The sequence below is a fragment of the Heteronotia binoei genome, chromosome 11 (assembly GCF_032191835.1).
Source record: "Heteronotia binoei isolate CCM8104 ecotype False Entrance Well chromosome 11, APGP_CSIRO_Hbin_v1, whole genome shotgun sequence".
Taxonomy (NCBI): Eukaryota; Metazoa; Chordata; class Lepidosauria; order Squamata; family Gekkonidae; genus Heteronotia; species Heteronotia binoei.
Genome location: NC_083233.1, coordinates 57,405,962 through 57,432,009, shown reverse-complemented (window position 1 = coordinate 57,432,009; position 26,048 = coordinate 57,405,962). Strand labels below are relative to the sequence as shown.

Genomic DNA, 26,048 nt, shown 5'->3' with positions numbered 1-26,048 from the left:
TTGGATTATAAAAGTTATGACATGGAGTGAAATGGACAAATTAACAAGAATATTAAGAGACTATGATTTAGAAGTTTTTAAGACGGAGTGGAAAAAGTTTAGATAATATGTAGAAAAAGTGTGGAAAATAAAAGGACCCTGGACAATTTTTTTGATAATGATTAAAAAAAAAGAATACACATTTTTGTTTTAATAGTTAAGGGTACCTTTAAATATTTGCATTTTAAGTAAATAACACCGGCGGGGGTCAAATAACGGGGGGAGGGGTGGGTAGAAAGTAATATATGGGGTAGATAAAAGAAGTTTTTAAAGATGTAAGAAATAGATTTATTACCATATGTTACCAATAAAATTGTTTTAAAACAAAAAAAGAAGCCTCTTCTCTCCCACATGGTGGTTGAATTGGAACTCTGCATGCTTTGGAATTGAGTTCCTATTAGGAACTTGCAACTTCTATCTGACTACAATTTCCCAAGGTGTGTCAGATATACTGCCTAAGTTGGATCTAAGTAACCATCACACATACACCCCTGCATTCTGTGGCCAACTTTTGATTACCTAATATGCTAAATTGCACAGCACATAACAACATACTGGAAGGGGGAAGGATGACAAAACATTAAGTAGCCCTGGGCGCCTAGAAACCTTGGGCTAGCCCATTGCCTTCCTTCAACCAATGGCCATGGCCCATCCTTTTTCTATATTGCTTGGAAAAGGATGGCCATTGCTTAAAGGAGAGACCTTGACCTTTTACAAAAACTGTTAAGGACTCACAAAGAATGATGAATTGTTCTCTCCACCCCCACCCCCCACCCCCGACCTTCGGATCTTGGGAAACTGCAGAGATGGATGAACAAATCTGACAGCAAGAGGGCACAGGAGTTGGCATTCATCTAAAACAGCCTGGCAATGAATGAATGAATGAATATTCTCCTCCACTTACATGATAAAATATAATTAAACTGTCCAGACTTTGGACCATTAAAACCATATCATTCAAATGTACCACTAAAACCAGCTACGTATTCAAGAGTATGAGGAGTTGCAGTCACTGTGGCTTCCCCTTCCAGTGACCTCAAAGACATCTTACATGTTTACAGAAGTGTTTCCTAGCTGACTTTGCTTCTAAAGGTCAAACCTGGCAGGATTCCAGAAGATCTACAACTGACCATCCTCCATTGAATTTTTCCTTTGCTAAAAAAAAGAGCCCCAGGGGGCCCTGATTCTAATTGGGACCATGTTGCAAGGGAGCAAGTTAAATCCTCCTACTTCCATATTTTTTCTGAACTTAAATGGATTCACTCAACTGATCTCTGCTCTGTTTATGGGAAATATGGTCTCCATAGAGGCAACCCACCAATCTTCTTCGTGGTCTCTGTGCAGTCCCACACATGGGTTTTCCCGTCAGGACGAACCCTACCTCGGAGATTTTAAAAGCTAGCCTAGGCGTTATTTTTGGCGCGCACTCCCTTCCGTCCTGGGGAGCAGGCATCCACTGCGCATGCCTGGAACGGGAGGGAGGCGCCCCACCCAGCCAGTTTCTTTCCAACCGTCGCCCGGGATAGTCTTACCTCGTTGCGCTCCTCTTTTACCTCAGATCCTAGCCTTCGCTTCTTCGTCGTTTCCTCTCTTTTGTTCCATTTTCCTCTTTATATTCTTATACTCTTCATTATTCTTCAAAAAAAAAAAAAAAAAAAAGAAAAAAAAATATCATTTTAAGAGGTTATTCAATAGAGTTTCATTCTCCCCCTGCAAGACACCACTTTGTTGCAACCCCTCCATCCCCTCCCCTCCAAGAAGAGATCATCACTCTTATGGCCAAGGCGGCCATAGAACCTGTCCCAGATCAGTACCATCGGACAGGCTTCTACTCCCGGTACTTTCTAGTCCCCAAGAGGGATGGAGGTCAGCGCCCGATTTTGGACCTCAGGGCTCTCAACAAGTTCATCCACCACAGAAAATTCAGGATGGTCACCCTCCAATCCATCTTGCCCCTAATCCCTCAAAATGCTTGGATGGCGCTGGTAGACTTACAGGATGCCTATTTTCACCTAACAATCCATCAAGGCCACAGAAAGTTCCTGAGATTTGCCGTGGGAAACAGACATTATCAGTTTCGAGCGCTTCCGTTCGGACTCTCCACAGCACCCAGGACTTTTACAAAGTGTATGGCGGTGGTCGCTGCATACCTCAGACAGCGCGGAATTGCAACTTACCCATACATAGACGATTGGCTCCTTGTGGGGCCTTCAAGGCCACAACTGGAAAAAGACATTGCTATAACCCTTGCACTCTTAGCAGACCTGGGTCTCCAAGTCAACCAGCAAAAATCGAATTTAATCCCCTCACAGGACATTCAATTCATAGGGGCTCGCCTCTGCACCACGGACCACAGGGCGTACCTCCCAACAGACAGAATAGCCTCTATTCACACACTAGCCACAGAAATCATGCAACAGCCAAAACAGACAGCTTTCACCATTCAACGCATGTTAGGACTCATGGCAGCGACAACGGCGGTTCTACCACATGCAAGACTCCGTATGAGGCCCCTACAAATCTGGTTTGTTCGTGCATATCGTCCCCAACGCCAATCTCAACAAACCCTCCTAACTGTCCCAAACAACATCCTTCCCTCTCTGGGATGGTGGACAGTTCGAAATCATTTGCTGACAGGCATGCCATTCTTAAGACCAAGCCCGTCAGCGGTAGTCACAACAGATGCATCAAGGTGGGGCTGGGGAGCCCATCTAAACACCCTCTCAGTCCAGGGGCAATGGACGCCATACGAACAGTCGCTCCATATCAACTGCCTGGAGCTCTTAGCCGTCCACAGAGCTCTGAAATCATTCCTGCCAACTCTTCACGGCCGTCACGTTCAAATAGCGTCCGACAACGTGGCGACTGTGTTCTATATAAACAGGCAAGGAGGGACTGCATCTACCCGTCTTTGCAAGCGAGCAATGCACCTCTGGCACTGGAGTATCGCGCATCAGATCCATCTCACTGCAGTACATCTCCCCGGTGCCCAGAACACACAAGCGGACACATTGAGCAGGTACCTCATCAACGACCACGAGTGGTCACTCCACAGGCAATACCTTCTACCAGTGTTCCAGAAATTCGGAACACCATCAATAGATGTGTTTGCTGCACCAGACAATGCACAATGTGCTCTCTTTTTTATGAGAGGTCCGCCCTCACCACAATCTGCAGGGGATGCCTTCATTCAGAGATGGACGGGTCCATTACATTTCCTCTTCCCACCGTTTCCACTGATAACACGATCAATACAGAAAATTCAACTGGACAATACAAATTGTATTCTAATCACACCGTGGTGGCCTCGCCAACCATGGTTCACAACGCTCCTTTTCCTATCGGACAATACTTACCATCACTTCCCCCGGGCCAAGAATCTCCTCTCGCAACAGAACGGCAGGGTTCTTCATCACGACCCGGACAGACTCCGCTTGACAGCTTGGAGGATACTTTCTCAGAATTCCCTGAGGGAGTGAGAAACGTCCTATTAAATGCACGAAAACCATCAACGAGAAAGTCATATTCCATGAAATGGAAAAGATTTTCCATCTACGCAACCAAGCATAACTTTAAACCTTTGTCTGCCTCTATGCCTCAAATCTTGGCCTATACATTGTCATTATCTGAAAAGGGGCTAACTCATTCGTCTTTAAAGGTGCACCTGGCAGCAATCTCAGCTTTTCACCCTCACATACAAGGACGGTCTGTATTCTCACACCCCGCTGCGAAATCCTTCTTGAAAGGAATTTTACACCTGCATCCACCATCACGACAACTGTACCCCAGTTGGAGTTTATCTCTAGTATTAAGCCAGCTAATGAAACCACCTTTTGAACCCATGGCTTCAATCCCTTTGCATCTCCTCTCGTGGAAAACGGCGCTGCTAGTCGCACTTACCTCCGCTAAAAGAGCCAGCGATATTTGTGCGTTTAGAGCAGACACGCCTTACACCATTTTTCATCACGATAGGGTAGTGTTACGACCAGATCCTACCTTCTTGCCTAAGGTAGTATCCACGTTTCACCTCCACAGGGTCACAACTCTACCCGCTTTCTTTCAACGTCCTACGGATAAGGGCCAAGAAGCCCTACACTGCCTAGATGTTAGACGGGCACTCGCCTATTACATAGATAGAACAGCATCATTCAGGAAGGACTCCAGACTCTTTGTGGCCTATGGACGGCACAATAAAGGACAAAAGATATCTCCTCAGAGACTTTCGAAATGGTTGGTTGCTGCTATAAAGCTGTGTTACAGACTAGCAAAGCAGCCGGTTCCAACTACACTACGAGCTCACTCTACAAGAGCTTTGTCAACATCATCTGCCTTAGCCAGAGGGGTCTCCATGGAAGACGTCTGCGCTGCCGCCGCCTGGTCTTCCACCTCGACCTTTGCTATGCACTACGCTCTGGACGTTCGTGCTAGGCAAGATGCCTCCTTTGGACAGGCAGTACTCCGCTCTATCTTCGACTAAGATACGATCTGGATCCGGTAAGTACCAACTTACCTTGGAGTCCAATACTTGCTTGACTGATTTGCATTAACATTGCATTAATTTTTCTCTCCTACTCTAGTGCCAGCACCCACCACCGTGCAGTTCAGCTTATCAGTCACCCATGTGTGGGACTGCACAGAGACCACGAAGAAGATAAACAGGTTACTCACCTGTAATTGATGATCTTCGAGTGGTCATCTGTGCAGTCACACACGCCCGCCCAACCATCCCCGCTGCTGGCCACTGGTACTCTGCAACCGCTCATCTACTATATCGGCGGCGGGGAAAGAAACTGGCTGGGTGGGGCGCCTCCCTCCCGTTCCAGGCATGCGCAGTGGATGCCTGCTCCCCAGGACGGAAGGGAGTGCGCGCCAAAAATAACGCCTAGGCTAGCTTTTAAAATCTCCGAGGTAGGGTTCGTCCTGACGGGAAAACCCATGTGTGTGACTGCACAGATGACCACTCGAAGATCATCAATTACAGGTGAGTAACCTGTTTTTTTCTCCAGCAGGGTGGGTTCCATCATAAAACTACACAATAAAATCTATTAAGTAATTAAAATGCAGTTGAGGGAGGGACAGTGGCTCAGTGGTAGATCATCTGCTTGGTAAGCAGAAAGTCCCAGGTTCAATCCCCAGCATCTCCAACTAAAAAGGCTCCAGGCAAATAGGTGTGAAAAACCTCAGCTTGAGACCCTGGAGAGCCGCTGCCAGTCTGAGTAGACAATACTGACTTTGATGGACCGAGGGTCTCATTCAGTATAAAGCAGCTTCATATGTTCATAAAATCAAAATAAAAGGCTGATCATCATTAATGTCAGGTGTTCTAAAAACTACAACTCCCAAAATGCACGGGGGGGAGAAAGTGATGTAATAAAGATGGAGGACAGCAGGGAAGAGCTCACTCACCTCTAACTACAGCCTGCTTTCAGGGGGCTGTATACTCAGTCCAGATAGCTGCAGTCCTGGGTTTTTGTCTGTCTGTCATCCAACCCTGATAGCATCACTTCTATTCAATTCACTGGAGAGATTTAAAAAAAAAAAACCTTTGGGCATTTTGGTCAGGTTTTCCTGAATTGCCAATAAAATTCAAGACCTGAGGATGGGTGTAAAAAGGTGAATTTTGGGGGGGTGGGGGTGGGGGACTTAAAACTGTAGTGCAAGGTATTTCAGTAGGTATGACTTAACATGACAAGCCGGGAAAGAATATTTGTAACAAGGAGAGTTTTTTGTTTTGAAATTTCTCTGAGAAAGCCTGTAAATTCTGAGTCAGTTCTGAATTGAATTGAGGGAGATTCACTTGTCACTAGGGGAAATATGTTTTTGGATACCCCACCCAAGCCTTCCGAATGAAGTCTCTTTAACCTATCAAATGTCATCAGGTAACTAAAGATGTGAGCTCATCTATCGCCAAACTGGTACAGTCAACCCACTCTTAGCCCAGGCTACTGTTTCACTGTGCTTCTTTCACTCATGTGGCTGTTGAGAAGAGGACCCAAACAAGATTACTTGTGCTATCAGCTGCTCAAGTTCAGTGGGCCACAAAGGCAGCTAAAAGCAACTGGGGAGAGAGACCATTTAAACAAGCCCATGGTCTTGCAGACATGGGAGAGGATGAGAGCTGAATCTCTCCTTGCACTCTCAGCAGCTATGGAATAAGCAGACCCAAAAGGCAGGGGCGGGGGAGGCGGGGTGGAGCTGGGCTTGTATGGATTGGCCACCCCCAGCCCCCCTATTAACACAGAGCTCAGCTGTCAGAGGGGTCCCACCTTTGATCACGGCTCAGCATTCCTGCTGTGCTGGCTCTCCCAGATGTGGGACTGATCAAAGGCAGCTGTTGCCCGGACCCTCCCCAGAGCCCATTTAGGCACAAGCCGAGAAGGAAACCAGGAGGAGGAGGAGAAGATGATGGATGAAGAAGTGGTGGGACAATGGAAAGGGTCAGCGGGCATCCCCTTCCAAGCCCCTCCAATACAGAAACCGAGACACGCACCCGCTCTGCTAAGATTTTCACCTTGTCATTCAAAAGTGCTGCGCACACAACCAAGCACCTGCATATCTGAATGCCACCTATTTCATTTGCATTTCTATATGTGTTTGCTCAGGAGTAAGTCCACCTATGTTGGGTGGAACTTGCTCCAAAGGGAGTGCATGTAGGGTCACAGGGCCAAACTGTGTGTAAAGTAGTGCCGCCAAATCACAGCCGACTTATGATGACCCAGGAAGGGGCTTTCAAGGCAGGTGAGAAGCAGCGGTGGCTGGCCGTTGCCTTCCTCTTCATGGTTTTCTTTGGTGGTCTCCCTTCCATGCCCTGGCCCTGCTTAGCTTCCAAGATCTGCTGAGATCAGGCTATACCACGCTGCTTTCCCTCCCCAGAGCTGAATTATACCATGGATATCTATAATTGAATCCCAGATATATAATTTAGCTGCAGACGGTAGCAGCAGTTGGCTATAGATCTAGGCTTCAATGGGTGGGGAACTAGCATGCACTCTCTCACTGATGATATTTCCATGATCAGAAATACCTCCCCCCCCACACCTTAGGATGCTTTAAACCCTAGTAACAAAAAAGAGATAAACCTCTGTTGTGCTTGTCTTATTCCCTCTTTAAAATGTAAGCCCATCTTGCCTGTCTTTTTCCTTCTTGGAGACATAAACCCCTATTGTGCCTGTCTTCTTCCCTCCTGAAGACCTACATCTATATTTACCTTTCCCACCTCCTGGGACTTAAAAGCAACTGAGGAAGGATATTTCCAAGTCATGAAAATTGTGAAGGGCTAAGAGTAGGAAGAGCAAAACCGCTCTCCCCTACCTAGTGCTGCTTTCTTTATAGCCATACGGAGAAGGGGAACACAGCTGCCTTTTGCAATTAAATTAAGTGGTGGGGAGGGCCTGAATCATGGACCCCCCAGCTAACTGCTACGAACAATACACCAGTGGTAGCAATGCTAATAGCAGTTATGCAATGTGTTGTAGATTAGTATCATTTATTCATTATTTATTGAATGCCACTTAACACTGGGCCAGACAATCATGCCATCCAATGCTGGCCTTAGACCATGTGGCACCCTAAGCAAGGCTAATTTCTGGTGCCCCCTCTGCCCTGACAGCATCATCGAGTCACAGGGGGGTGTCCAATTCGGTGCCCCCAGAAGTCCAGCGCCCTAGACAATCACCTAGTTTGCTTAGTAGCAGGGCTGGCCCTGATGCCATCTACCCCTATGCTTTCAGGTATTGGGCCTTCTCAGCCTGCTGCCTGAACTCCTTTTAGCAGGAGACACCATGGAGTGAACTGGGATCTTTTGCATGCAAAGCATCTGCTCTGCTTCTGTGCTGTAACTTCTCCCCAAACAGCAAAGATGAGGTTCCCTACTATCCTGAACGTCAGGAAGACTCTCAGTAGGAAGGCACCAGAGGTCGTCTGTGTGGACTCCTGCCCTGGAAGACGGGATCAAGCCTGAAGATTTAGACCAGGAGTGGCCAAATGGCAGCTCGGGAGCCACATGTGGCTCTTTTACAGATATTGTATGGCTCTCGAAGCCTCCACTGTCCTGTCAGCTAGCTTGGAGAAAGCATTTGTCTCTTGAAATCACTTCTCCAAGCCAAGCCAGCCTGGGGCTTGAAGAAAGCATTTAAAGTTGCTTTCTTTCCATCTCTCCCTCCCCTACCCCAATCTATTCGCCTTCCTTCCTTCCTTCCTTCCTTCCTTCCTTCCTTCCTTCCTTCCTTCCTTCCTTCCTTCCTTCCTTCCTTCCTTCCTTCCTTCCTTCCTTCCTTCCTTCCTTCCTTCGACATTCATGTCTTCTGGCTCCCAAACACCTGACATTTATTCTATGTGGCTCTTTCTTTAAGCAAGTTTGGCCATCCCTGATCAGAATCCCAACCTTGGTGTAGGATGGAGGGAACCTTGACTGGAGACGTGAGGGATCTAGTTGTTAGGAAGGTTTGTTCTACATTGACATGAGACCTGGTATAGAACAAAGTAGGGAGTAATTACGGGACACTGCCTGGATGCTCCGATACCTCAGCCTAGGGATGCCAACCTCCAGGTGGGATCTAAGGATCCCCTGGAATTACAGCTTATCTCCAGACTACAGAGATCAGTTCTCCAGAAGAAAAATGATGTTTTGGAGGATGGAGTCTATAGCATTGTTCCCCACTGATGTCCCTGTACTCCCAAGACTCCACCCCCAAAATCTCCAGGAGTTTCCCAACCTGGATCTGGTCACCCTACCCCTCCATCCCCCATTGGTGGCCAGGGGGGACCTGGCAACCCTACCTCAGCCCCCCCCCCCAAAAAAAAAACCCTGCTTCAGTACAAATGCTAAACTGGAGCACAACCTCCATGTGGAAGCAATCTGGTTCAGGTCCCCCAAACCCACTCCACAGTTCAAGCAGGAAGGATCTCTGAGCAGACTTTGCAGTTTTTGGCTGAGCGAGATGGACTCTCTCCAGCTAGTCATTCAACCTGACTGATGTTCAGTCTTCTTCTGCCTGTCTCCCCCTGTGTGGCTGCTGGCCAAATGACAGAAGACAACCATCTGTCCTCTCTTCAGTCCCCACCCCCCACCTGGCATGCGTCACCCCCTCCCCAAGAAAATGTGGCTGACCCCTCTCACTCCTCCTTTGCTATTTGTCCCTATCCATCAAGACCCTGTGCTCTTGTCTGCGCTTTGGAGACTTCAGTCACAGGGCCGCAGGCATCCCATAATATTATTTCATAGCAAGGTGACCCCTGCTCCTTTGTGCTGTGCCATTCCATGTCCGGCTCCTTGGATGAGCTGGGCGCCTAATTCCTTGTGACAGGCTGACTTGGATGTATTGAAAGATCATCTTGTTAGCCACAACATGCCTGCCTTCCCCTCCCCCCGCCCACCCCTTGTTCCTTCCATTATGGACAAATCTTCCACTTTCCTGGATGGGAAGGCCAAGCGTGAGGAGGAACCGGGGACGGGTAGCTAGGACTTTGCCTGCCTGTCAGATTAAGAGGAGTTTAAAGTTTTAAAATTCACTTTGGAATAGGATCTTGAAGTATACAAAAAACAATATAAATATTAAGTTTTGAATTTTAGCTCAAACTTGGTAAATTCTAGCGTGCCACATGCACCTTTACTCCTGGAGGGATGATGAAGCACAGGAAGTGAACAATATTTAAGCTTGTACCCAGAAAGTCCCCAGTTCAAATGCTATACCTACTACAAACTCACTAACAGTCCTAAGCCAAGTTACACCTTTCTAAATCCACTGTTTAGGATTATGCTTCAGCAAAGCACTCTGTGTTTCTAGTTGCCAGGTCCAACTCAGGAAATATCTGAAGACTTTGGGGGTGGAGCAAGGTTGTGACAAGGACGATTGAACAGATTGGACTCCTAAGAGAGTTCTGGCCATTACGTTTAAAGAGACCATCCTCCTTTTAAATGCCTTGCCTTCATCCTTAATAATAAAAAACATATCAGTATTGACAAAATAGAGCTCTCCCATTGGTTAAAACCTGAGCTGTAACAACCATTGGCCTATCACCTGTCACTCCACACCTCTGCACACCTGTTGGCTCACTCCCCTGCCCTCCACCCACATCAGCCCCATAATCTAGTGATAAGGGGCTCTGACGCAGTGCTTCCACATCTGCTTTGTGTGCAAAAGATTCCAGGTTCTAATCCAAAGGATCTCCAAATACAAAGATCTGGTAAATAAAACAAGAGTCCAGCAGCAGTTAAGTTACAGCTGACTTGCGGTGGTCCCAGTGGGGTTTTCAAGGCAAGAGACATTCAGAGGTGGTCTGCTGTTGCCTGCCTGTGTGTCACAACCCTGGACTTAGCCAGTAGCACCTTTCAGAGTTAGACATTTTATTCCAGCAATAACTTTCTTTATAACCTACCTTTCTCTCTGAAATTCAAGGCATTTCGGGGGGGGGGGGGGGGATATAAACATTAAATGCAACAGAATTACACAGAAAACAATGCAGACAAAAAGCTGTTTAAAGCCTGGCATACTGTATTGCAGAAATGGGATTACAAAGGTGGAAGACAATGCAGTGAACAACATCTGTTCCCTCTGAGCTCCAGAGTCTTGTGATAATAAATACGACCATAGGCTACAGTCCCATAAGCTTTCATAAGCTTTTTACAGTCCCAGAAGCTCACTTCAACTGTGGCAGGCTTCGATAGCAGGTAATGTGAAAAGTTCTATCCAAGACCCTAAATAGCTGCTGCCAGTTAACAGCAGAGAATACTGACTTTGATAGACTGTGATAAATGACACAAATTCCCATCATCATTCCATTGGGGGGGGGGGGGGAGTTAACTCCAGTTTTTGTGCATTTCCCAGCTTTAAAGGTTTTTTGGTTGTTTGTTGTTGGGTTTTTGTTGTTTTTCATGAGAAAGTGTGTGCTTTGGATCTAGTTTGGTTTTCCAGAGTCTGATTTCTTTTGCAGGGCAAGGCATAATCAAGCCAAGGATGCCCCCTGTTGACCACAAACAGAATCGCTTAACAAAGTTCTCAAGATTCCTTTTCTCCTCTCTGTCATTCTTAGAGCACTTGCTCAGACAAAAGGGCCTCCACTCCAGAAGAGAAATGGTGGCTGCATTTGAAAGAGTAGTCCTTACACTCAAGTCTCATTTTGGGCAGGAGCTCCCAGGAGCAGAGCTCCTGAACCACTAAATTTTATTGTGGTGTTTCTTCCCTCCCCCTCCCCACCAGTAAATACTTGCTTCTGGGCTCCATTGTTCAACCCCCTGTGTAATGTACTCAGAGACGAGACGTGTTGAAGGCAACATGCTTTAATGGATGGTACATCACAACAGAATGGGCAACGTGGGCCGGGACCCGCTTTATATGCACACAGCCCGGAACGGCCCCCCAGCTGGCCCAGGCCAATCCTGGCCAGTCAAACTTCCCGCCACAGATCTTGATTGGCGGAGTCCTTTCGTGCGCTGTGCCGAGTGACCAGGGGATTCCCCTGGTCACCTCTGCTGCATGGCCGCGCGGTGCTTTACTAAAGCACAATACACTACACTCCTCCCCCCCTAGTTCAAGTCCCATAATCCTGCAAGTAGGCGGGGGCCCGGCGTTCCCGGGTTGATCACCTTGGGGTCACTTGGGGTGTTGGGGCAGCCCCCACAGAGGGGCTCTCCTCTTGGCGATTCTCTTCCGGCGGCTGGTGGGCCACCTCTGGTGGCGGTTCTGGGTCGGCCGGTCTCGGGGAATCGTACGTTGGCAGGGTCGGCGCCGGCGGGGCCGCTTCAGGCGGTTCCGTTGTTGGCTCACTCCCGCTCACTGCTTCCCCAGTCCCTGTTGGCTCCTCCTACACGGTGCGGCGCCGCAGCTGGTCGATGTGCCTCCGGAGGATCTGCCCCCCCCCCCCCCCGTCGACACCTCGTATGATCGGGACCCCGTCACCTGCAGTACCCGGCCTGCTACCCACTCTGGTCCGCTTGCGAAGTTCTTCGCAAAGACCGGGTCGCCCGGGAAGAACCCCCGTGCCGCTTCCCTGACTTCGGGGGAATTGCAGACGTCGGTAGCCCGGTCTGGGTGCAGCCTGTCCAGCCTGGTTATCAGTTTCCTCCCCATGAGTAGTTCTGCGGGGCTCGACCCTGTTGTGGGGTTGGGGGTAATCCTGTTGTGGAACAGGAAGGCTGCCAGGCGGTGGTCCCAGTCCCCCTGCACTATGTGACCCAGGGCCTCTTTGGTGGTCCGCACCATGCGTTCTGCCTGGCCGTTGGTGGCCGGATGGAAGGGGGCGGATCTAATGTGCTCGAAGAGGTACCGACTGGTAAACTCCTGGAATTCCCGGGAGGTGAATGCCGTCCCGTTATCCGTGACCAGGGTGTCGGGGATCCCGTGCGTACAAAAGACCCTCCGCAAAGCCCTGATGGCCGCTGCAGTGGAGGTGGATGCAACCGGGATCACCTCCAACCATTTAGTGTAGGCATCGACCAGGATGAAGAATATTTGGCCCTGGTATGGCCCGACAAAATCTAAATGTAGGCGGGACCATGGCCGCCGGTTGGACTCCCAGCGGTGGATGGGGGCGCTTGGCGGATCGGGCCGGGATTCTTGGCAGGGTTGGCACCTTCTCACCCACCCCTCAATCTCCTCATCCATGCCTGGCCACCATACGTAACTGCGGGCCAGGGCTTTCATTCTCACAATCCCAGGGTGAGTTTCGTGTAGGGCGTCTAAAACCTGCTTGCGCATGGGGGGGGGGGGGGGGGGGACCACCACCCTGCTGCCCCAGAGTAAGCAACCCTTGTGAGAGGATAGTTCTCGTGACGCAAATGGCCTGAACTCACTGTCCACCTTGCCCATAGGCCACCCCCTCCCCACCCAGTCCAGAACCCGTGCGAGGATGCGGTCCCTGCCTGTAGCCCGAGCCACCTCAGCGGCGTGGAGTGGCTGCTCGGGCAGAGACTCTATGAGCATCACCTGGTGGGCCGAGGCAGGATCTGGGTCCGTTGAGGGGAGCGGCAGGCGGCTAAGAGTGTCCGCGTGTCCCATGGCTTTGCCTGGGCGGCGGACCAAGGTGTAGGAGTAAGAGTTGAGGAATTGGTTCCTCCTCAGGACTCGCTGGGACAAGATTTGTGGGGTCTGCCTGTTGGGGGCGAGGAGGCCCAGGAGTGGCTTATGGTCCGTGGCAATGGTGAAGCGCCTACCATATAGGTAGTCGTTGAACTTGTGCACCCCCGCCACAATTGCCAGAGCCTCCTTGTCGATCTGAGCGTAGTTGCACTCTGCGGGGGTTAGGATTCTTGAATAGTACACCACCGGGACCTCCCTCCCGTCTGGGAGTTGGTGCCCCAGAACTGCGCCCACCCCGTACGGGGAAGCGTCGCAAGCCAGGATCAGCGGCAGGGCTTCGTCGTAGTGGTGGAGCACTAGCGTTGGAGACAAGGAGGTCCTTGGCTGCCTGAAACGCTGCGGCTTTGCGCTTCCCCCAAACCCACGGGGCTTGTTTATCAAGCAGCCAGTGAAGTGGTTCCGCTATGGCCGCTTTGTGGGGCAGGAACGAATGGTAAAAGTTCAACAACCCCAAGAAACTTTGGAGCTCTGCCTTGCATGTGGGGGCTGGGGCTTGGACGATAGCCCTGGTTTTGTCCTCCGTCGGGTGGATCCCCGATGCATCCACGGCGAACCCCAGGAACTCCACCCGCGGTACCCCTAGCAAGCATTTTTCCTTTTTGACCTTTAGCCCCACCGCTTGGAAGCAGCAGAGGACCTCCCTCTGGCGGCTGCTGAATTCCACTGCGTCTGGAGCGGCGATTAGAACGTCATCAAAAAATGGCTGCACTCCAGGGATCCCTTTAAGAAGAGAGTCCATTATACTCTGAAAGATCCCCGGAGCTACACTAACCCCAAATTGTAGCCTCCGAACCCTAAAAGCTCCCCGGTGGGTAACAATGGTCTGTGCCTCGGCGGTCTTGGCGTCGACCGGTAGCTGCTGGTACGCTTGTGCCAAATCCAGCTTCCCAAAAATTTTAGACCCTGCTAGGGCCGCCAGTACATGGCTGACCACCGGGACGGGGTACGGGTTGTCCTGGAGCGCTTTGTTGATAGTACACTTGTAGTCAGAGCAAATTCTCACCTCCCCATTAGGCTTCACAGGTGTGACTATGGGGGTTTCCTAGGCCGCATAGGACACTGGTTCTAAGACTCCCTGGGTTGTGAGGCGGTCCAGCTCTGCCTCAATCTTTGGTTTTAAGGCGAACGGGACCCATCGAAAATGGCTGGGAACTCCTGGCAGACGTCCTCAAAGCTACCCGCCTGTACTTGCTCTACCCCCACTAACTGGATCCCCAGTGGTTGGAACCAGGCCAGCCCCAGTAAGGTGGTGAGCTGGCGCTTGACCACCAGAATGTCCAGAGGTCCCCTGAATTTCCCTCTCTCTACCCGTACCCAGGCCCAGCCCATGATGTGTACCGGGTTTTTTTTGGAAGTCCCTCAGAACAAAGTCAGCCGGCCTCAGTTGGAGGCAGCGGTGGGGGCACAGTTTCTTTAGGGTTTCCTCCGAAATTATGGAGATGGAGGAACCTGAGTCCACTTCCATGAGGCATGAAGCGCCCTCGATGAGGACCGTCATTTTAACCTTGTCGGGAGCAGAGAGGGGCAAGTTCAATACCTGCAGGCTGGTTGACGCTGTCATGTGGGCCTTGGTGGAGTCGTGATGCGCTGTCAGTCGCCGACGGCTGTTCTTGGCCCGGCAAGCCCGAGCGATGTGGCCCATCTTCCCACAGCTACAGCAGTCCATGTTGCGGTATGGACAGTCCCTCTTCTCGTGGGGGTCGCCGCAGCTGGCGCACTTGATGGTGGATGGTGTCTCCGTCGCTCGTTGCCTTGAGGGGGCTCTTGGGTCTGCTCCTTGTGACCACCAGAACTGGAAAGCCTCTTTGTCCTCCCGGTCGGCCAGCGCCATCTCTTCCTGGTGGACTGCCTCTCCACGTGGGTGGCTGTATCCTTTTGTGGCCCTCTCGAAGGCTGTCGCCTCGTTGAAGGCTTGTTGGAGGGTGAGCTCTTCCTTGGCGAAGAGCTTCTGTTGCAGCCTTTCGTCTCGGAGGCCCCAGATGAATCGGTCTCTCAAGGCCTCCTCCTGCTTATCGAAATTGCAGTTCCCTGCAATCTGCCGGAGAGCGGCCAGGTAGACTGCCACCGTTTCCCTGGGCTTCTGATCCCTCTTATGGAAGAGGAATCGGCGGGCTACGATGGACGGTTGGGGCGAGAAATGCCCAGTGAGGAGTCGGACGACCTCCCCGTATGTCCTCTCGGTGAGCTTCGCGGGGGCAGAGAGACCGCGCGCGATCTCGAAGGTCGCCTCCCCGCAGACGCTCAACAGGACGTCCCTCATGCGGTTGTCGTCTGTGATCATGTTGGCCCGCAGGTAGCACTCGACCCGTTCGGTGTAGGTCTCCCATCGTTCAGGGTGGTCAGGATTGAACTCAGCAAGATGGCCCGTCGTTACGCTAGAGTTCGCCATGGTGGCGGCGGGCGTCTCAGTTTCTTGCGGTCCTGCGCCTTCCTCATCTCCAGCCAGGTCAGGTTCCACTTGGGGAAACCTTCCTAGCTAGATCCCATCCTCATCGCCAGTGTAATGTACTCAGAGACGAGATGTGCTGAAGGCAACATGCTTTAATGGATGGTACATCACAACAGAACGGGCAACGCGGGCTGGGACCCGCTTTATATGCACACAGCCCGGAACGGCCCCCCAGCTGGCCCAGGCCAATCCTGGCCAGTCAAACTTCCTGCCACAGATCTTGATTGGCGGAGTCCTTTCGCGCGCTGTGCCGAGTGACCAGGGGATTCCCCCTGGTCGCCTCTGCTGCATGGCCACACTACACCCTGTGAGAATTTTGCTGAACTCTAAGATTTGACAAACTTTCTAATATTTTTCTCCACAAAAATGGGAAAATAACCAAAAACATATAAAGCAAACAGATGGAAATCATAATGCCACTGTAGCCACATTGGAGAAAGTAATTTAAAAAGTATTATGCAAGCAATGTTTCCTCTAAGCTGCAGAGTTTTGTGAGCTACTGGCATTTAAGCTGTGAGCCACTGCATAAATTATTGTGCTCTGGGGCCATTTTTCCTGAGCTAAGACAAAAAGGCATGAGCTAGAGGCTAAAAATCTGTGAGCTAGCTCATGCTAACTCAGCTTGGAGGGAACACTGGATACAAATAAGCTTTTATTATGATAATTATAATTCAAGATGCATTTTAAGGTAGATGCTGAGCTGATATAATTTAATACACCTTCCAGTGATGTCAAGAGTGTGTGGCATATGCAAATGAGTTGTGCTAATGAGCTCCAGCACCTCTTTTTCTACAAATTGGCCCCTGGACACAGTGGTACAAACAGTACACAGGAAAAGGATTTTAAGAAGTCACCAAACAGCCAATAAGAACCTAAACTTTTTTTAAAAAGTTAGCAGCACTGTACAGAAAAGCATCAATATGGGCAGATTTTTATTCTGACCTTCATACAATGAATTCAGGTTGGGGGTGAGTGGCTTTCATCATTTGAACTTCACCCTCACAACAGCTGGTGTAGGGGAGCTGTTGGATACCACAATCACTGAGGAATTATGCTGAAGATCTTCATAAGGAAACAAAGTATAATTTGTTTCTAATAAACAAAGAAAGGAATACAAAGCCTTCATAGCAGTTTGCCCAATGCCCGGCCAATTGACCCTGAGCCCTTCTGGTACCTTGGAACCAATGTTCCCTCTAAGCCATGGAGTCTTGTGAGCAGAAATTCTACTTTGTGAGCTACTGGCATTAAAGTTGTGAGCTACTGCATAAATTAGTTTGCTCTGGGGCTATTTTTCCTGAGCTAAGACAAAAATGTGTGAGCTGGAGGCCAAAAATCTGTGAGCTAGCTCACACTAACTCAGCTGAGAGGGAACATTGCTTGGAACTATAATAAAACATGAAACAGACTTTTAATTATTACAGTAGGTGGAACAAATGACTAGTCCAAGATCACCTAGTGACCTTGCCGGCTGACTGGGGGATTTCAACCGGGATCTCTCCAATCAAAAGCCTGAAGATCTACCCATTATACAAACACATAATGGATATTTGGCAATTTTGACCCAGAAAACGCACATAAACTTATCCAGGCAGAAGCTTCAACGAACAGCAGAAGTGGTGGAGGAGAGAAGTTCAGGAGTCTTCTTTTCATTGCATGGAGCTATCAGCAGATGTAAACGGACCCCTCTGCTAAAAGAATCCACTGTCTATGTAGCTTTCACATTACACTCTACAAGTGGTAAAGCTGCAGTACTGCAGTTGGAGCCCTCTGTTCACGACCTGACTTCGATCCCAGCGAAAGCTGGTTCAGGTAGCCGGCTCCAGGTTGACTCAGTCTTCCATCCTTCCAAGGTCGGTAAAATGAGTACCCAGCTTGCTGGGGGGGGGGGAGTGTAGATGACTGGGGAAGGCAATGGCAAACCACCCCCTAAAAGGTCTACCGTGAAAACGTTGTAAAAGCAACATCACCCCAGAGTTGAAAACGAGTGGTGCTTACACAGGGGACTACCTTTACCTTTAATGCCCTTTACCCTTTTTTTTTAAATGCCCTTAGCAAACTATACCGTTCACCTGCTCTTTTGCGCCATCTGCTGCCCACTTGTAGTCTTATTCTACACGGGTCGGTGTTTTGTCGAGCAGCTCTCCATAGAGATAACGAGGACAACGAACTGTGAAGCTCATAACTTCCGGTTTCCTCGTGAACCTAAACTCAGGTGGGGTAGCCGTGTTGGTGCGAAGCAATAGAACAAAGTTGGAATCCAGCGGCACCTCTAAGATCAACAGTTTAATTCTGGGTATAAACTTTCGTGTGCAGGCATTCTTCAGCTTATACTGTTCATCTTTAAAAAGCCAAGGCTTAGAGAGAAGTCACTCGTCGCTCATGGAGAACAATGTGACGAGCGGAACCAAGTAGCAAAAGTGCACCTTTAAGACCAACAAAATTTTATTCAGAAAGTAAGCTTTCGTGTGCTAGAAGCACACTTCATCAGACAATAGGATGGAATGGCAAACAGTCCTGAATATAGAGAGAGTGGGCAGTGAATTAGTACGCAAAATCATGGAAATGCTTTTTAGCAGATTAAAAGAAGCGCAATTTGAGGTCTGGTGATTGTTAGTTTGTTAACTAGTCTGCATCAACAAGGGGGCAATATAAGTCAGAACAGCAGATTGATGTCTATGTGAAGTGTCATAAATAAGAGTCGGTTATGTTAGCTCTAATAAGGTAAAGGTATCTATCTGGGTATCTATTAATATATGATCATGAGTTATGTCTATTATTCGATTAAAATGGAAATTTAGGCGGCAGGCCAATGGAAATGCAAAGTTTTGTTCCAGTTCTGTTAGGGCAAAGTGGGAAGACAACAAACCCGCAGGCTCCTTCCTTGCATCAGTTGCTATGTAGATTCGTTTGAGGACCGGAAACGTGGAGTTTTTGGGTATTTTTGAGAGATGCAGCGCTCCACGGTAGGACTGACGCACTTCCTAAGTGCGCGAGCGCTTTGTAACAGGAACTCTCTGGATCACGTGATAACTCGGAGACCACGACATGGCGGCGCCCTGTGAGCAGCATGATTGCTGGTGGATTTTTGTTTGAAGTGCCTTATTCGAGAGGAGAGGAGCAGTATGTCGCGGCTCATTGTGAAAAACCTGCCCAATGGGGTAAGAGGGTTTGAAGGGGATCGCTGGGATTGCCACTAGTTCGATAACGGGTCAGGAGGCGATTCTCAAGAATCATAATTAATCGGGAATACTTATGTTCAATATAAACTGTTCCTTAGCGACGGATCTCTCTGTTGGAGAGGTAGGTTTCAGGTGTGGCGATAGGGTACGTAGTTTCTGTCTTTCCGATTTTTGGCTAAAACTCAGGGGAAACTGGAAGGAGGGGTTCCCTTCCCTAAGCTCTCGGGGCTATTCATGTTCGAAGATGCATTATCTTGCAAAAAAATCTTGTTTTGCTTTTAACACTGAATGAATCCACATTCCTTCCCCACTCCCAGATGAAGGAAGAACGCTTCCGGAATCTCTTTGGTGCTTTTGGAACACTGACAGATGTCAGCTTGAAATTTACAAAGGATGGCAAGTTCCGCAAATTTGGTTTTATTGGGTTCAGATCTGAAGATGAGGCAAAAGCAGCACTGACCCATTTCCATAAAAGCTTCATAGACACTGCCAGAGTCACAGTGAGTGTATTATAATACTTTTATATACCTTTGAGAAACAGGAATGTTTCAGGCTTCTCTGACAGGCTAAGGTTTGATTATTCTGAGTCAGGTAAGTTGGGGGGGATGCTGTGAGTATGAGTAGGGATTGCAAACTCTGGGTTAAGAAATGCTTAGATATTTGAGGGTGGAACCAGGGGAGAATAGAGTCTGGCCAGGGAAGGGTGGTTAGGGGCGATGTGGTGCCATAGAGTCCACCCTTCATAGTAGCCATTTTCTCCAGGGGGACTGATCTGTGTATTCTGGAGATCAGTTGTAATTCCAGGTGCCACCAGGAGATTGGCAATCCTAGTATGAGCCCATCAGAGAAGACACGATCCAGATTTCTGAATATTTGGATAGTTTAGTATCCTGTGTCTGTAGCTAGATCCGAGTGGGCAGCCGTGTTGGTCTGAAGCAGTTGAACAAAGCAGGAATCAAGTGCACCTTTAAGACCAACCAGTTTTTATTTAGAACATAAGCTTTCGTGTGCTCTTAAGCACACTTTCTCAGACGAGGAATCCAGCACAGTAAGCAAAGGCATACATAGCTGAGCAGAGCCATACATAGCTGGTAGGCAGTGGCCCAGAATGCAACATGGTACAGGTTTAAGAACACATGACAGTGAAGTAAAATTATCTGGTAGGCAGTGGTTTAGAATGTAAAATGGTACAACGACAGAATAGTAAAATTAACAAATTGAGCAAACCTTTGATCTGAGTAGCATGAGCATGCAAAAGCAACAAAACAGTAGCATGTCAAAATGTGAGATTGTCTGTCAATGGCAATGGGAGATGGGTTCAATATATGTAATGGGATAAGTCCCTGTTTGTGTGTCAATACAGCTAAAAGAAAAATACATTGGATAGTGATGTTCTTGTCCACCTAATTTACTTTTTAACATGTAAACATAATTTTAGTTTGCCTTAGGAAAAAGGAATACAATAAAATATAGTGAAAATGGGTAAAGCATATGTAATGAGATATACAGCCAATATCCCTATTTTGAGTATGTCAATACAAATAATTATACTAATACACAGTTCTTGTGTCTGTAGCATTATCAATCTGTTGGGGTCAGCAGAGATTATAAAGGGACATGATAGGAGTGTATAAGTACACATGGTATGAAGAAATTTCACTGGAGAATCCCTTTTAAAACTTTTCTTGCAGCACTGGAACTTTAAGGTGTCCAGTGAACTTGATTAATCCCAGAGGGGCCATGGTTCAGTGGCAGATCATTTGCCTTGTGTCTAGATGATTCCCAGTCTCTGGCATCTCCAGTTTAAAAGGACCAAGTAGTAGGTGATGCAAAAGATATCTGCCAGAGATCTTGGAAGAGCTGCAGCTAATCAGAGTAGACAGTACTGACTTTAGTATGCAAGTGGTCTGACTCATTAAGGCAGATTCATGTTCCAGACCATCTTTTCAAAAGTACTTCTTCATACAAAGTGCACAGATAATTTGGGGGATTTACAAGTGCAGAGGGTAGTGATGGCAAGCATCTTCGAGAGCTTTTAAAGAAATGCAAGGTATTTTAATAACTGCTGACTAAATCAGTGAATAAGAGCCCTGTGGCGCAGATTGGTAAAGCTGCAGTACTTCAGTCGGAGCCCTCTGCTCACGTCCTGAGTTTGATTCCAACAGAAGCTGGGTTCAGGTAGCCAGCTCCAGGTTGACTCAGCCTTCCATCCTCCTGAGGTCGGTAAAATGAGTACCCAGCTTGCTGGGGGGAAAGTGTAGATGATTGGGGAAGGCAATGGCAAACAAGTCAGCCGTGAAAACGTTGTGAAAGCAACGTCACTCCAGAGTCGAAAACGACTGGTGCTTGCATAGGGGACAACCTTTTCTTTTCTTTTTTAAAGCAATGAATAAATTACCATTTCTGGACGGAGAAAGGCTGAGATGATTGTTGATGAGGCTCACTGCAGACTAGTAGTGAATCAATTACACTTGGAACCACAAGTTAGGAAAGGCACAAACAGGCATAAGAAAAGGCCTGCGTGGTTAACAAACAAAGTAATGGAAGCTGTAAAAGGTAAGAAGGACTCCTTTAAGCGGTGGAAAACCAGTCCAAGTGAGATTAGTAAAAGGGAACACAGGCTGTGGCAAATCAAATGCAAGACTGTGATCAGGCAGGCAAAAAGGGACTATGAGGAGCATATTGCAAAAAACATAAAGACCAACAATAAAACTTTCTTCAAATATATTAGAAGTAGGAAACCAGCCAGGGAGGCAGTGGGGCCCTTGGATGACCATGGGGTAAAAGGATTACTGAAGGAGGATAGGGAAATGGCTGAAAAGCTAAATGAATTTTTTGCCTCCGTCTTCACTGTAGAAGACGAGAACTTTTTGCCCGCCCCAGAACCACTAATTTTGGAAGGGGTGTTGAAAGACCTGAGTCAGATTGAGGTGACAAAAGAGGAGGTCCTACAACTGATAGACAAATTAAAAACTAATAAGTCACCGGGTCCGGATGGCATACATCCGAGAGTTCTGAAGGAACTCAAAGTTGAACTTGTGGATCTTCTAACAAAAATCTGTAATCTTTCATTGAAATCTGCCTCCATTCCTGAGGACTGGAAGGTAGCAAATGTCACCCCCATCTTTAAAAAAGGTTCCAGAGGAGATCCGGGAAACTACAGGCCAGTCAGTCTGACTTCAATACCGGGAAAGTTGGTAGAAACCATTATCAAGGACAGAATGAGTAGGCACATTGATGAACACGGGTTATTGAGGAAGACTCAGCATGGGTTCTGCAAGGGAAGATCTTGCCTCACTAACCTGTTGCATTTCTTTGAGGGGGTGAACAAACATGTGGACAAAGGAGACCCGATAGATGTTGTTTACCTTGACTTCCAGAAAGCTTTTGATAAAGTTCCTCATCAAAGGCTCCTTAGAAAGCTTGAGAATCATGGAGTAAAAGGACAGGTCCTCTTGTGGATCAAAAACTGGCTGAGTGATAGGAAGCAGAGAGTGAGTATAAATGGGCAGTCTTCGCAGTGGAGGACGGTAAGCAGTGGGGTGCCGCAGGGCTCGGTACTGGGTCCCATGCTTTTTAACTTGTTCATAAATGATTTAGAGTTCGGAGTGAGCAGTGAAGTGGCCAAGTTTGCGGATGACACTAAATTGTTCAGGGTGGTGAGAACCAGAGAGGATTGTGAGGAACTCCAAAGGGATCTGTTGAGGCTGGGTGAGTGGGCGTCAACGTGGCAGATGCGGTTCAATGTGGCCAAGTGCAAAGTAATGCACATTGGGGCTAAGAATCCCAGCTACAAATACAAGTTGATGGGGTGTGAACTGGCAGAGACTGATCAAGAGAGAGATCTTGGGGTCATGATAGATAACTCACTGAAAGTGTCAAGACAGTGTGCGTTTGCAATAAAAAAGGCCAATGCCATGCTGGGAATTATTAGGAAGGGAATTGAAAACAAATCAGCCAGTATCATAATGCCCCTGTATAAATCGATGGTGCGGTCTCATTTGGAGTACTGTGTGCAGTTCTGGTCGCCGCACCTCAAAAAGGATATTATAGCTTTAGAGAAGGTGCAGAGAAGGGCAACTAGAATGATTAAAGGGCTGGAGCACTTTCCCTATGAAGAAAGGTTGAAACGCTTGGGACTCTTTAGCTTGGAGAAACGTCGACTGCGGGGTGACATGATAGAGGTTTACAAGATAATGCATGGAATGGAGAAAGTAGAGAAAGAAGTACTTTTCTCCCTTTCTCACAATACAAGAACTCGTGGGCATTCGATGAAATTGCTGAGCAGACAGGTTAAGACGGATAAAAGGAAGTACTTCTTCACCCAAAGGGTGATTAACATGTGGAATTCACTGCCACAGGAGGTGGTGGCGGCCACAAGTATAGCCACCTTCAAGAGGGGTTTAGATAAAAATATGGAGCACAGGTCCATCAGTGGCTATTAGCCACAGTGTATGGAGCACAGGTCCATCAGTGGCTATTAGCCACAGTGTATGTGTGTATATAACATTTTTTGCCACTGTGTGACACAGAGTGTTGGACTTGATGGGCCGTTGGCCTGATCCAACATGGCTTCTCTTATGTTCTTATGTTCTTATGTAAGGCTTAGGATCAAATCCTGCCACTGAATTATGACCTTGAATAGCTTATTGCTTTGTTTATTATTGTGTAATTTGGGACTAACAATGTACTTCTTCACCAAACTGTAGTGAGCCCAACCTCAGTAAATATGCCAAATCACTTTGCAAATTGAAAAGCTAAATTAGCAGCTATAGAAATTTACTCTTGTTTTCTCATTGCGAAGTTTTGCTCAGTATTTTATTTTCTTTGTGCTCTGTTTGAAGTGCTTGGTGGCAGGCAAGAGAAAGTGGGAAGGAAATTTTAGTGACAATCTGCTTAAAGGAGTCAGTTTTTAAATATGTGACTATATTAACCATTCTGGAGGAAAGTGAGCATGTTTAATGATTTTTCAAATGGTTGATTAGAGAAATGTTAATCTATTTAATATCTATTTTTTATGTACTTCATTCATTTTGATGTCTTAGAACTGACTTTCCCCCCTTCTTTTATATGCGTAAGTCTTAAGTTTGAAAGTCTGAAAGAAGCATGGAAACTCTGAATTTGAGATTAAAATAAATTAGTTACACTGAATGTTGTTAAATTGCAGCTTGTTTATGGCAACCTGGCCTATAGGTGTTCAAGGCTAGAGACAGTCAGAAATGGTTTGCCATTGCCTGCCTCTGTGTAGTGATGCCGGACTTTCTTGGTGATCTCCCATCCAAATAGTGATCAGGGCCAACCCAGTTTAGCTTTTGTGGTCTGATGAGACTGGGCTACAGCCTGAGCTATCTAGGTCAAGGGAGTTCTCAGAGGGACTCTTATCCACAGTAGTACAGTTCCAACTCTGATTCTTTTGCAGGTTGAATTCTGTACATCTTTTGGGGATCCACTGAAGCCTAGAGCTTGGAGCAAACACTCTACAAAATCTCCAGGTTTGAAAGAAACTCCCAAGAATCTCACAAAGACTTCAGGTCATACAGAAGCAAATCAGGTAAGAATAGCATTGCTTTTCCTTCTGCATAACAAGTACCCCCTCACATTCTGTTTTTTTAAATTACTGTGCCTCTTGTTTTCTTGGATTCTCAGATGCAGAGTTAATAAGCATTAGTCTTGTCTGTCATCTCGCAACAATTTCTTCTTTTTTCCCCCCAGGGTAAGAAAAAGAAGAAGACAACAACAGCAGGGCAGTTAGAAGAGGCAAGTCTAGGCCTTTTTTCAAGAAGGGTGGAAATTGCCAAAAAGGGGAGAAGGGTGTCTGATTTGGAAGAGAGCAATGCTGAAAAGGTGTATTGATTAATACCCTTTGTAATGGTGAAACTGGGGGTTTAGGATTATTTTGAAAATATGTGGCCTTCCTATGGTTCCCTTCTCTCTTGTGTGAGTTTTCTGAATTGTTCCAAGGGAGAACATACAGCACTGCAGTCACAGAGCCTTAAATATCCAAGATGGAGTAGCTGGCGCCTCCAGCTTGCAGATGCTCCCAAACTTGGAAAAGGGCAAAAAAGGCCTCCTTGGGACATGTTTTCCAGCTAGCCAAAAGAGAAATCATAGTTTGTGCCTTGAAAACCAATCCATGGAATGTGATTTGTTCATGGATAAGCAACATGCCCAGATCTTAATCTGCCTACACTTGGTCTCAAAACCATTTTTGAATGCTAGCTCCGTATTGGAAGTCATGAGAGCTTCTGGCCATGTGCAGAGCCACTAAATAATGGCAACCAGACTCTAAAAGTTGACAAAAGATTCCAGGTGGAGGGTATGCTTCAGGATCTTTCTTAGCCTTCCACCTGAGATCTTTGTGAACTGGAAATGCCAAGGTTTAAACTTGGACTTTGCTGTGCACAGAACATATGCTCTTCTAGTGAACAGCCACTCAGATAAGTTTGCAACATGTCTTGATAGTCTCTCTCTCTATCTCCCTCTTCCCCCCCCCCCGACAGCTGGAAGGAGAAGAGGAATTTCAAGATTTCCTTGCAGTGCATCAAAAACGATCCCAAGTCGCCACTTGGTCCAATGACACAAAAAAGAAAGAGCCCAAGAAAAACAAAGTAAAGCCGACGGATGATTATTTGAACTTTGATTCTGATGAGTCTGAAAGCCTCAGTGAAGAGGAAGCTGAGTTTGGACTGGAGGGACAAGATGCTGAAGCTAACCGAAGTAAGTGGCATATTTTCTGATGTGGTAAGTACTTTTGATGGAGGAGACAGAAAAATCAATATCTCACTGGACTGACCAGGAAAGGATGTGGAGGGAATGAATGTTTCTGCCTGTGGTCTCTGCCCCAGGGACCTTACAGTCAACGTTAGGTAAGACAGAAACAGCTTGGTGATGGTGCAGAAAATGTGAAGCTAAGGTGAATTGGAAAAGGCTGTGTCAAAGATACTACATCTGTTTACTGAAATGTTAGAAACTAGACATGTAGATGTCTTATATTGTGTGAAACTTTGGTCCATTAAATTCAGTATTGTTTATGCTAACAGAGGCTCTCAGCATCTCAGGTTCAGGCATTAATTTACTGACTTCATTCAAACCCTTCCTTTCTCACTTACGGGATCCCAAAGAATCTTGCACCATTCTTCTGTCTTCCATTTTATCCTCACAGTAGTCCTGTGAGGTAAGTTAGGCCAAAAGTGTGTGATTGGCCCAAGGTCAATCAGCAAACTTTCATGGCAGGACAGGGATGTGAATTCAGGTCTCCTAGATCCTAATCTGACACTCTGACCACTACATCTCACTGGCTCATTT

At 47.5% G+C, this 26,048-nt stretch overlaps 1 protein-coding gene across 1 annotated transcript in view; it reads left to right on the top strand.

Annotated features, from left to right (window-relative positions):
- The first annotated feature begins 17,757 nt into the window (after positions 1-17,757).
- RBM19 (RNA binding motif protein 19) overlaps positions 17,758-26,048 on the top strand; it is a 131,794-nt gene continuing 123,503 nt past the window's right edge. Inside the window, exons 1-5 of the mRNA XM_060249411.1 lie at positions 17,758-18,722; positions 19,061-19,243; positions 24,163-24,294; positions 24,456-24,500; positions 25,244-25,460. Of these exons, the coding sequence (XP_060105394.1) occupies positions 18,687-18,722; positions 19,061-19,243; positions 24,163-24,294; positions 24,456-24,500; positions 25,244-25,460 (613 nt within the window). The 5' untranslated portion in view covers positions 17,758-18,686. The remainder of the gene's footprint in view (positions 18,723-19,060; positions 19,244-24,162; positions 24,295-24,455; positions 24,501-25,243; positions 25,461-26,048) is intronic.